Source organism: Xenopus tropicalis, chromosome 4 (assembly GCF_000004195.4).
Source record: "Xenopus tropicalis strain Nigerian chromosome 4, UCB_Xtro_10.0, whole genome shotgun sequence".
In the NCBI taxonomy this organism is placed as follows: Eukaryota; Metazoa; Chordata; class Amphibia; order Anura; family Pipidae; genus Xenopus; species Xenopus tropicalis.
In genome coordinates, this window is record NC_030680.2 from 131,839,456 (window position 1) to 131,853,157 (window position 13,702).

The window sequence follows — 13,702 nt, forward strand, 5'->3', positions numbered from 1 at the left end:
GAGCAGCTGGCGACTTCCGGAAACCACAGCGCCACTCTCCGCTGCGGCACCTAGCGGGTATTACATAGACAAGCAGTTCCAAAGCGATCAGTGAATTGTACCGTGACAAAACGCCGGTATAATGTATATTGCAATGCTTCCTTTGGTTGCAGGCAATAGGATGACTAGAAACGCCCAGGCTGGGCAATGGGGATAGATATTCCAGTGTTATTATCTCATATACGTGGGGATATCGCAAAATATGCCAAGACAATGCGGTGACATTAGAACTTTTGAAGCCTATTTTGTTTGTTTAAACACATTTGCTGAATTAAGGAGGCTCATATAAAACATCCACTTTGTGGGCCTCCAGCCCTGTAGTTACCCCCGGAATGTTTGCCCTTCTGCTTTTAACCCAATTAATAAAAACAAAGTTCCTTGCAGCAGCTGGATTTTTTTTAGTTTATTTTCTGTTATTGCTATTTGAATGGTAATTAGTGCCCTTACAAGACCCCAGTCAGCATGCTTTATACAGTTTAGGAGACAGATCCTTGACTAAAGTTGCCAGCTTGAGGTATTTCACTGGCCTGTCTGGTAAATCAGCAGCTATTACAGAATTACCAGCAAATTTGTAATTCCTAAGTGTCCAGTTATGACCCCTGTGTGCCCAGTAATTCTCCCACTCTGCCCCAATGTATGCTCTTATCCCAGCCAGCATTCCCCTAATCCAATAGGCCCAACCAGGCCCAGACTGAGATCAGAGCCAGACTGGGAGTTAAAAGCAGCCCTGGCAAAAGAATCAAAGCAGCCAACATACACAAATCTGTCTACTAATGGCGCTTTATAAATAAATGTTAATAATAATAATACTAAAGCATATATGGGTTTGAAATGGCAATAAACCCTATACATAAACCACCCTATGTGATAAGTGAGATCATGCGTGTTCTTTCAACGCTTCAGCTTCTAATTTCTCCTGGTGCAACTAAGAAACAGCCAGTACACCAGGGAGCTTACATCATAACTGGGTGAGGCCAAAGCACATGCTCAGTAATATTGCTGAAGGGATAATTATAAGGCCTCACTTGCCTAAATACCACTCTTCCTTTAATCTCCTGGTAGGTGCCAGTATGGGTTTTTCTTTTGTCTTTTGATTTTATTTGTATATTACTAATTTAACTATCTGGCACACCACTAGTGTTGAACTGCAAATCACTGCATATATGGGTGGTGCACCCAAACTTTGTTTGCAAATTGTACTGAGTGCATCTCTCTCTCTCTTACAGGATAACAGATAGGCATGGCGCAGCATAGGCTTGAGCTGGGAGAACAACGTGATCACAGAAAGATCCCTCTCCTTCTCTAACTATATTAATAACACTGCCAAAACCTGCCGCTTTTACCTCCAAAATATTGCCACGATATGCCCCTTTCTTTCACAAGTTAACAGCTAAAACACTAATCCATGCCCTTACCCTTTCCCGCTTAGATTACTGCAATCTCCTGTTAACCGGCCTCCCAGACTCCCACCTCTCTCCCCTGCAATCAATTTTAAACTCTGCTGCCAGGATCCTCCTGCTCTCTCCTAAGAGGGAACCTGCTCAGCCTCACTTAAGCTCTCTGGCATGGTTACCTGTAAAGCAAAGGATAGCTTACAAAATCCTTCTGCTGACATTCAAAGCCCTTCACTCCTCTGCTTCTCACTACATTTCTTCACTGGTCTCCCTGCACGTTCCTGGTCGTCTCCTCCGCTCCTCTCAGAGCCTCCATCTTTTTACACCATCCACACCCACTGCGCTCTCTCGTCTTAAACCTTTCTATCTCGCTGCTCCTTACCTCTGGAACTCTATCCCTGGATCCCTCCGTAGGGAACACTCACCCACTCTCTTTAAAGAGATACCGACACCAGAAATGAAACCATTTTTACAACTGCCTTTGCGTGCTATTTATAATTTTGCCATAAAAGTATTTGCCCAATGCTTTTATGTTACCCATCTGATCCCCCATGTTGCTTTATGAGGGGGCAGCCATATTTGTGCAGCAGGAGTCTGTTAGCATTAGAAACTATAACTGACAGGCTGAGAAGGGACAGTCAGGTTGGCAAAACAATTACTTACAAAAGCAGCCCTATCTGTGAAAAATGATCAACGTGACCTATAGGTTACTTTTAACATACATTTATATGTTGAAGAGTAGTTTTTTTGTGTCAGTATCACTTTAAGAAAAAGCTCAGCTGTTACCTTCTGGAGCACTATAACATTATTTTGCCCAGTCCTGCGCTTAAGGGCAAATGCCCATACCTGGTGCACTCTTACCTTCCAGTTTGTGCCTGTATTTTACCCAACCACTTAGATTGTAAGCTCTACGGGGTGGGTACCTACTTCCTACTGTGTCTCATACCACATGGCACTTACTGCCTGTGAATTTATACTTATTTATTATAACACTTGTCCTCCCTGTGGGTAATTGTGTATATTGTAAGATTGTACAGCGCTGCGTACTTTTGTGGCGCTTTATAAATAAAGTTATACATACATACATACATTTAAAGCCAAACACTAAACCGCAGATGCTTCATGCAACCCTTTCAGTATTGGTTAGTTATCAAGCGGACCCCCTCTTCTGATGCACATGCCTCCAGCAACCCTCAGCAGCCCAGTTACATTATGAAGAGGCTGGCCTCTTGGGCATTTACCTGAAGGCACAGATGGCTAGTCCGGGTGGAGTGAGATTCAAAATAAGCCCAGGCATTTAAAGTGCACAAACAAAGGCTACTAAATAATGAGTGTCTGTGGCATTATACAGCAGCCCCTTCAGCATTTGCCAGAATCCTCAGATTGGCAGCAGCCCCCCCCCCCAATATGCCCAGTTACTGCTTCCATTGTGTTGCTGCCTGGCCCCTTATGTCAATGCCCTTGTTGGGGGTCAGTAAAAATTCTTACTTAAGGTGGATGTTCTTTGTTCAACAGTTATTCTTTGTGAAATTATTTTTTTTAGAAAATTTGTCTGTTTCATACACATTTTTATATTATATTTGTATAATACATGGGGATGCACCAAATCCACTATTTTGGGATTCTGGCGAACCCTGATTCCTTCGTAAAAATATTTGGCTGAATATTGAACCGAATCCTAATTTGCCTACGCAAATCAGGCCACGCAAAGGGTTAACGACAACCACATACTGCACGCCTGGTTAAAATTTTTCAACTTCCATGTTTATATGATAAAAATTCACGTGATCTTAAGGATTCAGATTCGGTTTGGCTAGGCATGTGGATTTGCCGGTACTAAAATCCTGCCGAAAAAGGTATGGCCGAGTCAATTAATAATACAATATTCTGACACCCATTCTTTGCCTGAGCCCTTCATGATGATCAATTTTGTTTACTAATTAAGTTTCAAGCATGTTCTGTAAGAGTCTTTTGACTGGTGTAGTTTTTGGATGCCTCAGTCTCTTCGAGGAATTGGAGATTATGTAGCTGGTGCTATTAATGCTTGTTTGGGGTTTCCCTGAGATGCTTTTGGCAGATAGATGCAGAGTTTATCCAAAAGTTGTCCCGGCCAGAAGGCATTCTCCCCTGAGGTCAGGAAGCAGTGAGGGTATCTCTTCACAATATTGCTAGAATGGCAAGAAACATAAATATGAGGAGTGAATGCAAATGCCATTGAATTGACAGTAATGTTAGAAAACACTAGAACTCATGCTAAAGGCTGTTACTTCTTTCTGGAAATTGTGATTCAGCTGGTGGGATGCAGGTGGAATATCATCTCAAAGTCACGAGGCTAAACATTAGTCCTTAATTTGTGGGCTAAGGGCTCCAAATATGTGGGGGTGCAGGGTAACAGGTGTCCCCTGCAGAAAATGAACATGATATTGTTCTCTCTAAACCTGTCATTACCTGTGTGGTGTTTGCTGTCACGGAACATTATACTGGTGCAGGGGGTCTCCAGTAATGGATCAACTATCTTGTAGGACTACAGTATGCCTTTGATTATATATTTAAAGAATGGCTGTAGTCCAACAATATATGGGGACCCAAGGATAATAAACACAGCTTATGACAGCTGCTATGTTGCAAGTATCTCAGTCAGGCTCACACTATGCTGAGTGAACATAATTTAGGCTCTGTCTGCTCAGTAACAGAATCGCATCTCCATTCATCTATTTAGAGATGCATGGGAAACATGCAGTTCTATTAGAATGTGTCTAGTTCAAAGTAAGTTTGTATTGGCTGAGGCTTGTCTCACTACTGACCCAATCATCTTCTGGAACTGTTCAAAAGTGATCCAGCAGTTCAGGGTTTCAATCCCAGCCTCCTTTCTCCCCCGTACTTTGGCTCTGACCCGGTTCACATACTGTTCTGGCGGATATGGTGCTGTGCTGGGTATGTTTTTCTGGAAATCGCTTACCAGGCAGGATGTCTGTGTGTCTCTGGGCAACCTAGATGAAGTGATAAAACCAATACCAATACATATTATTATAATGCTTTTTTTATATAGTGCCAACATATTCTGATTATACATCATTCACATTGTCCCTAATGAAAAAGGCCTTTGTCAGGAATGCAGACAGAGCAATAGCTGGATTCAAAGAAAAGGTGGGCAGGATAAATATTTCTTTTTTTTATCAGTGTTGTTTACAGTATTCTGTGTAGTCTAAATCACAGTATGTGGTTTTTAAAACAAGATTGTGTTTGACATTAGCCATATTATATAGCATGTGTCTTTTATGTGCGATACAACTAACCCTTTCAGAGGAATGCTCCAAGCCTCTCTCATCAGTTTATGGTTTCTCTTTCCTGACGCTTGTCTCCCTCGGAAATATTCACTGTTGGCAGGGGCTGTCCCAGGTTGTCTCAGTTTTCTGAGCTGTTGTCCTGAATCACAGATCAGTTTATCCCCAGGGTAGAGTAAGGCTGCTCAAAGAAACAAAGGAAAATGAAATTCATAGGTAACCCAGGCCAAAAGTTAGGGGATATTACACTGCTATGTAACAACCAAGGCGCTTGCTAGGAATAGCTCTACAGATCTAGATAGAACTATTGAGATTATATGAAATGAAATTGCTTAAAGGAACAGTAATATCAAAAAAAGAAAATTTTAATTAATTACATTTTCATTTTTCCTTTAAATGGGAACAAAAGTCCTAGGAAGATAATAGCAGTTTAACAGTATTAAGGGACAGGGCTAGTCATTTTACCTTTCACTGGTATACAGGTGCTATGTAGACACAGTTAGGTCCTCCATATTAAATATTCACTGTCTGGTCCTGGTCTGGCTTAAGGGCATTTCCCCCTGTAGCAGTTCATTGCACCAGGATACTATATAGCTTATAATATTTTGGCATACAGCCGCATTTGCATTGCATTACCTTGAGAGAAGAACCCAGAAGGTATGACAGTTGTCTTACCATACGGCTACATGGAAATGTATAAAGAAGCCCTGACTACTGACTCACAAGCACTGAAAACTGACTGTTTAAGTCAATATTGCCCTAGGCCTGTAACAGTCCTATAGGAAAAGGTTCAGTGAGGTTGTTGTAACAAAGCTAAATCAATACTGTTAAATGGCCCCACCTTTTTCCAGAAGGCTTTCAGAGAGGGACACTCCATGGCTCTGGCAAAGCTTTAGGATCTGGTGATACTGCTCAAGCCATTGCCTCCTGTATCTATCGACTGTCTCTCTAACCTCTTCTTCTAGTGTAGAGGGCACCGAATGTGAATCCACAGCTGCATTACCAGTGCGTACCATACGGCACTGCTCCAACCACTCTAACAACCGAGTGTTACTCTGCCGAAATAAAACAGCTATATTATTCACAAGAGGTGTAACAAGAGAAAAAGCAGACCTGACTGCTGAAACCGTTTTAAAATATGTTTAAAAAAATTGACCTGTCCCAAAGTTTAGGGGCTCCCTAAAATGATTTTGCTGTGAGGCCCAATAACTTCTAGTAATGCCACTGTGTACTCACCAAATCTAGTTGTGTTTTACATCACAGACTCAGTTATACAATATGACACAGGGAAACAGAGTAATGTGAGGAGAAGGCAAATTAAATCACAGTGTTTGCTCCAGTCTAATACTGATAATAATTAGCAAGATATTAGCTTTCAACCAACAGACCAATGAATACTACCTGCTGGAGAACCTGCTATTACCCCTACAGGGAGATATCTGGAATCTGCAATTGCAGTAAATAATACATACCTTTGGCAAATGATTCCTGATACTCAGCAAACAATAGTGTGGCTTGAACTATACTAATACACTATGGGACAGATTTATTATGTGGTGTAAAAAAGGTGCATACATACTATTTTTTCTTAGAGTGACTTCTGACAGAATTTATTTACGCAAGATCTGAAGCAGTGTAAAATAACAGCGTCAAATCTGGCAATCGAACAGTGTGAAATAAAACACACCTTGATAAGTTTGCCATTTATTACACACAGCTTTTTACATAATTTTTTCAGCAAATTTTGTTTTACACATTATAATATATAGGCCACTATGTGTGCCATACATCAGTAAAAAAATTAAATTAATAAATTAAATTATTATTAAATTAATAATATGGAATGAACTAAACATGCTTTATAGCATCTGTGTATATCATTGAAAGAAGAAAAGATTTTTTGTGGTAATGTGATTATTATATAACTAATATATATATCGCTTCTCTTTATCAGGCATTTTCATGATGTTAGAAGCGAGGGACACTGATGTACCAAAGGAAATACGTGACATTTGGTTTGTCTTACCTTGGCTCTACGCTTTGTTTCCCTATAGCCCTTTCCAATTTCCTCCATGTCTTCATAAGTCATGGGCCTCCTCTCATCCAGGCTAAGCGATGGAACCTGCAGAAACTGGCTCCTGCTTCCCTCACTTACATCAGTGTTGCCTGATGGGGATACTGTCTGCAGATAGCATATACTACTGTTCAAAACAGGTGTCTCTGCAGCTTGTTGGACCACATCCTGTTCCCCTGTGAGAGAGAGGACCCAATTGACTAGGTGCATTGGCACAAACTGAGCAGCAGCACACAGTATCATTAAGTGGAAAGCCATTTTGAGCTTAGGGTGGGTATAGAGGAGGGATCTTGAAGGACAATAATATAAAATTAATATTATTGTTTGACTGCGTTTAGGCCTGGGCTTTGACTCGACCAGACCTTTCAAGCACATTATTTATCCAATCCAGTGTACCTTTTTTACATGCTTTAGATATTGTCAGCTTTATTGCCAGCTGGTATTTTATCAGCCCAGCTTGCACAAATTATACTTTATGCCAATGAGAAACTTAAAGGAAAAGGAAAGGCTCATTCAGGGGGGGGGTGCCAATATGTTATGCATCCCCCAGTGAATATCAAAGCTAGGTTTTTTGCCCAGGTTGGTGCTCCTTTTAGAAAAAAAACTGCACCCGCACAGGTAAAAAACTACCAGAACACCATACTGCCAATTTAATTACCTTTTCCAGGCATCTCTAATGCTGACTGACATTCACTTATGCAGTGGCATGATGCTCTATTAGTTATTTCCCCAGGCCAGTGCACGTTTTTCCTAAAAGGAATATTGGCACGGGGAAAAAACTTAGCAATTGGATTCACATATTGGCACCTCACCGTCAATGCCATTTTCCTTGTGCTGTATGTCAGGGTTTATACAAGGCTTTGCTGCTTAGATGCCACAGTTCCAATCAATGCATGTATAAAGCACCCTCCCAAACAAAAGGCAAGAGCTGTAGGCTTGTTAGGACAGAAAAAACAAAAATAAGCATTTGTTTGTTTGCTTTTATTTGTTTTTGACTTGGAATATGTGGGTAGAATGTATTTATACAATGTAAAAAAAGAATTCTTTTCAAATGGAGTTAATTTTAATTCCAGTCTAAAAATCAACCTAAAGTTGAACATTATCAGAGGTCTGATCACATTTAAGTAATTTCATAGCTATAAAAATACACCCAGTTTCTGGTGCATGTTTAATTAAACTGTTCAAAAAATATCAGGTTTTGCTATTATTATTTTTGTATCTATCACTGATGTGTTCTATTGAACTAATATTCTTCTCTGCTGCAGACAAGTCAGTCCTGCTATGTGGCATGGCATCATTTTCTGCACCATGGAAATCGCTGATACATACTTGCTTATCCAAACAATTTACCAGAGATATCGACAATTGCTCCTGTTAAGAGTCTGGTACAGTAAGAGTGGATTGTATGTGGAAGCTCAATAACTAAACATTTGTGTCTCAAAAACTAATAGACTGCTCGTGAAGTAATATTAAACAGCCACTTCAGCTGAATGAACTGACATTTTCCTTTTCAAAATGTGGGATATTTGCAAAAAATGGATTTTTGTCTTACCTGTCTTACTGAAGTGCCTGTGTTCCACTAAAATTAAAGAGAAAGAGTTTTTTTTTTTAGAAACAGTTAAAGAAATCTCTCTTCCTATTCAGCATGCTATATTAAAGTACAAAAAGATGAAAATAAATTAGAAACCAGATTAACCATGTGTCAGGTAGTCTATCATGTCAGGGGTTCTTACTGACATACTATACGGATGGCGCAGAGGAGGAGGCCCTCAGACACTCAGACCTTTTATATATTGTAATTCTGATTTTTTTTGTATAACATTTTCTTCCAGCTGCAGGAAGACCCTTTTGTGCCATCTCCCTAGAATAGTGACTGGCCCAACATTCAGAACTTACAGTTCATTTGTATTACCTGACTCCATAGCCATGCTTCCTCTAGACACTTTCCTGTTCTGTAGTTTCCACTGACGCCTTCCCCTTGACAGATCTTTGTAGTTAATATAATTGGGATCTTTATTACTGAGTGAGATGACCAAGTTATCAAACTGAATGTCACTGACTGGAATTGGAGCCTAGATGGAAAACAAAAAAAACAGAATTATGAATGACTAGATACTGCATTAAAAGAACTGTAAATTGTTCATTGTGCGTAAACCTGCTTTGTTGCTTTCTTACTTCCCATGAAGCCGAGATGATTTGTGGCACAGAATTTCAGCTACATAACTTACCTCTTTCCTCACAGCTTTCAGGTCATTGCTGGAAATTTTCTTCATCTTGCCTTTGTCTGTCTGATTGTAAAGATCCACCAGGCGCAAGTGGTGTTTTCTCAAATACTGATCTAAAATGGCCAGGGCATCTGGGTTAGGCTGCTTGATAGAGGGTCTGGCCATTTGGCTCTGGGCACTCTTTGTAACACTGCGATCTGCATTCCGGGACATCTCACTCATAATCTACAATAAAAAAAAATTTGATTTTGCATATTCTTGGTCCTTTATTCATATTACATGACATTAATAACCCTATGATATCACACTCACAGCCACCCACTACAGTAGTAGAACACACAGGGAGGAATAGCAGGGGCACATGTAGACAGTTCAGGGCCATATTTTACTGGTGCCCAAGGCCTGATGTGCAGCCCTTGTGCTGCTGGATGCTTATAAGGCCCCCCTAACCCCCACCCAGCTTGTTGCTCACAAAGCCCTCTGCACTGCCACTGCTGCTACCCACACTGGTTGCTGCCTCGGTCATGTTCCCTGCACTGCTGAATAACTTTCTGACCTCCAAGTTGCTATAGGCAGTCGCCTGTTTTGGCTACACTTCCGGCCCTGAACATAGTGGATTGTCCACTTTCCTCTGTTTGTGCAGAGGCAGTTGACAGCGGATCTGCTTTCATGTGCTCATTCCTGTAACTCTATTGATTGACAGGCCTGTGTAGAGCTACATTGAGCAGATATTTGTGCAGAAATGCAAAAGTATGCATTTTTGCACCGATATCCGCTCTGTATGGTTCTGTGAATATAGAATTGTTGCACAACCAAAAGTTTGTATACATCTAACTAGTAAAGACAAAGTATCCTACCGTGTCTGGCAAAGTTGTAAAGCATATACGGCTCTGAGAACATTTATCAGTTATCCTCTCTTCCACTCGGCATTCTAGCTCAGTGAGGGATGGTTTCCCTTGAAACCACTTCTTCAAGTCTCCCATAGAGTCCAGCTGGGCACGAAATTTCTTCCTCTCTGAAATCCAGTCAGCACAGCTCTTAACAGCTTCCCCTTCCTGGCTTGGTACTGTATCACATGTTGCTTTAGTACTGATGCTTGAGACGTTACATAGAGCCCCATCTGGGTCTGGGTTTTCAAGTACAAGTTGTTCCATATGCGGAGCTATAATCCGTCGTGTCCTTGATTTCGGAGGGCCAAAGGTTCTGCAGGCCATCTTGAAGAAGAGAGTCTTGTGCAGATTTCGCTGATTATATTTGGCCATATTGTCATCTGCTGTCAGGGGACTGTCTAAGAAGGAAACCTCTTTGGCCATTGTCCAATGTTGTGCCTATATCTCAAAATTATTTATTTTAATTCCTATAGATACAAAGGTGCAGTGACTGAAGAGAAAGAGAGAACATTGCTATTTTCTAAATCCCTCAATCTGCTGCTGGATACTTGTTGCAAAATGTGGAGGTGGAGCTAAAGGGGAGAAAGCCCCTCGCAATCTGATGATGCATGTGAACTAATCAATGGGAGAGGGGGCTGGAGGTTGTAGTTCATTAACAGCTGGAGCGTAGCAGAATGGACATCCCTCATGTAAATGCTAAGACCCCTGCAACAAAATGAGAAAAACAAAGCAGGCACTGAAAACAACTGGACCAAATAGCCAAAAAGTTGTGCAGGTAAAACATAGTTTTATTTAAAGAAAAAACATCTCAAACATGAACAGCCTCAACACAATATGATGTTTGTGACCCTGGACAAATGCCGCTCTACCTATGATAAAACTGGCTATAGGCTCCCCAGTGCTGCTTGTGCTGACAAAATACAGTTACAGTTTAATGAAGCAAAGCTCCCAGTGGCAAAATATTTGGAGTTTCATACTATATTATATAGGCAATAATCTACCCCCTTTTGTAAAATATAAGGATATTACAATTGACCATAGAGTTCCATTACCATATTAAAGAAACGGCTGAGTGCTTTTATACAGGTCATGTAACTTTAAGGTGTTCAAAGACCATATAATGGCACACGGTGTTGAGGCTTTACCAAGTGCTTTAACTCAAGTCATGGAGGTGACTTACTTATACAGGTATGGGACCTGTTATCCAGAATGCTCAGGACCTGGGGTTTTCCAGATAAAAGGTCTTTACGTATTTTGGATCTCCATAACTAAAGTCTGTTTTGGTTCCAGTAAGGATTAATTATATCTTAGTTGGGATCAAGTACAAGGTACTGTTTTATTATTACAGAGAAAAGGAAATCATTTAACCATGAAATAAACCCAATAGGGCTGTTCTGCCCCCAATAAGGGGTAATTATATCTTAGTTGGGATCAAGTACAGGTACTGTTTTATTATTACAGAGAAAAGGGAATCATTTAACCATTAAATAAACCCAATAGGACTGTTCTGCCCCCAATAAGGGGTAATTATATCTTAGTTAGGATCAAGTACAGGTACTGTTTTATTATTACAGAGAAAAGGGAATCATTTAACCATGAAATAAACCCAATAGGGCTGTTCTGCCCCCAATAAGGGGTAATTATATCTTAGTTGGGATCAAGTACAGGTACTGTTTTATTATTACAGAGAAAAGGGAATCATTTAACCATTAAATAAACCCAATAGGACTGTTCTGCCCCCAATAAGGGGTAATTATATCTTAGTTAGGATCAAGTACAGGTACTGTTTTATTATTACAGAGAAAAGGGAATCATTTAACCATGAAATAAACCCAATAGGGCTGTTCTGCCCCCAATAAGGGGTAATTATATCTTAGTTGGGATCAAGTACAAGGTACTGTTTTATTATTACAGAGAAAAAGGAAATCATTTTTAAAAATTAGAATTATTTGCTTATAATGGAGTCTATGGGAGATGGCCTTTCCATAATTCTGAGCTTTCTGGATAACGGGTTTCCGGATAAGGGATCCCATACCTGTAATATTTCTTTAAAATATGGGGTATAGTTAGGGTTACAACAGGGTCGGAATTATACATGCCTGGCCAGTAAAAATTATCCTTCATGCCAAAATGTTCTTAAACTGAACTATGCTTAATATTATACTCCCTTGCTGCTATCTACCCCTTTCTTTTTTCTGTTTCTTTTGATCTACATACTTGTCTCCACTATTATAAAGGAGATATTTCTGTTATTGTTACTTGTTGGAACTGACATAATATATTGTGATAAAGCAATCACAATTGTACTCTATAGTAAGAGAACATGTATCATCATGACAATATTATTTAAATGTCAGAAAAAAAAAAAATATGCAACTTGATTCATGTAACGTAAAATGTTTATTTTGTTGCTATAAAACAATAAAAATGAAAGATAAAAAAAAAATTATCCTTCATGTCAATATTATTTATAGGCCAGAAAGATAAAAATACAGTAAGGCCACTTTTTTTTAGAACATTTGATTTACTAATCCACGAATCCGAATGGGAAAAATTCGGATTGGAAAACAAACATTTTGCGACTTTTTCGTAGCCGTTATGACTTGCGCAAATTGTTGCGACTTTTTCATAGCCATTACAAATTTCGGGAATTGTCGCGACTTTTTCATAGCCATTATGACTTTCGTGAATTGTCGCGACTTTTTCATAGCCATTATGACTTTCGTGAATTGTCGTGACTATTTCATAGCCATTATGACTTTCGTGAATTGTTGCGACTTTTTCATAGTCATTATGACTTTCGTGAATTGTCGTGACTATTTCATAGCCATTATGACTTTCGTGAATTGTCGTGACTATTTCATAGCCATTATGACATTCGTGAATTTCGCAACTCTTTCATAGCCATTATGACTTTCGCAAATTGTCGCGACTTTTTCATATTGAGCGCTCGAAAAAGTCGCAAAATACCAATCATTACGAAAACGCATTCGGACGCTTTTCGGCCAGTTCGTGCATTAGTAAATGTGCCCCCTAGGTATTGTATTTGTGAAAATACAGACGTTCCAGCCTGTCCAGCTTTGATGAATATTCTTAAACTTGTGTAGTATAATACTTACATTCTCCATTTATCTACCCCTTTGCCCAAGGGTAAGTTTATAAATGACGTGAAAATCCAGGGACATCTCTAATAAACGCTCATTGCATGGCTCCACTGATTATATTTGAATTAAATTGCAAAAAGTGAAGCCCCCTAGCTGGATATTGTAGACCCGCTAACCTGGCCTAGGGGGCGCCACTAATGCTGGGGGGCCCAAAGCAGCAGTACTTGCAGAGGAGATAACTTATGTAGTTGGTGGGTGGCCCCCTCTGCACTTACCTGCTCCGGCAGCGCAAGAGTGCACAAACTTGTATTACTCCGTTTCCATAGTAACTGCCCCGCCCCCGAAAGCCTGGTTTCCACCCGGAAGTTTACGGCAGACGAAACTGAACGCCGTCAACAAAGCCCGCAGCGAGTCATGTGACAACCCATGTGGGCTAAAGTCTGCAGTCAGTATTTAGCAGTGTCAGGGCAAAATATAATATATGTGTGTGTAACGCGAAAAGATCCTATAGGGTACGGGTAATGCAGGAGGTTGCGTTTGAATTTCTCAATGGAAACCTTAAGTAAATAGAGGGCCCCTCAGCTCCAGTGTAAATTGTCACCCCCATGTAGAACCCCTGCTTTTTAACCTACCTCCTAAAGCTAGGCCCACAGAAGCTAATGAGAAATGGCAGCTACAAAAAGAGAATCAAC

At 40.2% G+C, this 13,702-nt stretch overlaps 1 protein-coding gene across 2 annotated transcripts; it reads right to left on the bottom strand.

Moving 5' to 3' along the window:
* Nucleotides 1-3,175: 3,175 nt before the first annotated feature.
* efcab12 (EF-hand calcium binding domain 12) lies at nt 3,176-13,384 on the bottom strand. Of its 2 annotated transcripts, XM_004914125.4 has the most exons (10): nt 13,286-13,383; nt 9,874-10,611; nt 9,020-9,241; nt 8,704-8,863; nt 8,344-8,370; nt 6,744-6,967; nt 5,559-5,772; nt 4,730-4,898; nt 4,238-4,423; nt 3,176-3,601 (listed from the first exon to the last, which is right to left on the bottom strand). In XM_004914125.4, exons 2-10 carry the CDS (start codon nt 10,327-10,329, stop codon nt 3,454-3,456), a joined length of 1,806 nt encoding a protein of 601 aa, XP_004914182.2. In that variant the 5' UTR covers nt 10,330-10,611; nt 13,286-13,383; the 3' UTR covers nt 3,176-3,453. The 2 variants fall into 2 exon arrangements, with proteins under 2 accessions (XP_004914182.2, XP_012817165.2); XM_012961711.3 differs by lacking the exon at nt 8,344-8,370 and having other exon boundaries at nt 13,286-13,384.
* Between the last annotated feature and the right edge of the window lie 318 nt (nt 13,385-13,702).

Excerpts from the sequence above, each read along its gene's own strand:
- efcab12 (XM_004914125.4), bottom strand. The coding sequence starts at position 10,329 with ATGGCCAAAGAGGTTTCCTTCTTAGACAGTCCCCTGACAGCAGATGAC. Across the intron at positions 8,864-9,019 it reads TGAAAGCTGTGAGGAAAGAG|GCTCCAATTCCAGTCAGTGA; the intron begins GTAAGTTATGTA and ends TTTTCCATCTAG. Across the intron at positions 4,424-4,729 it reads TGGAGCATTCCTCTGAAAGG|GTTGCCCAGAGACACACAGA; the intron begins GTTAGTTGTATC and ends CACTTCATCTAG.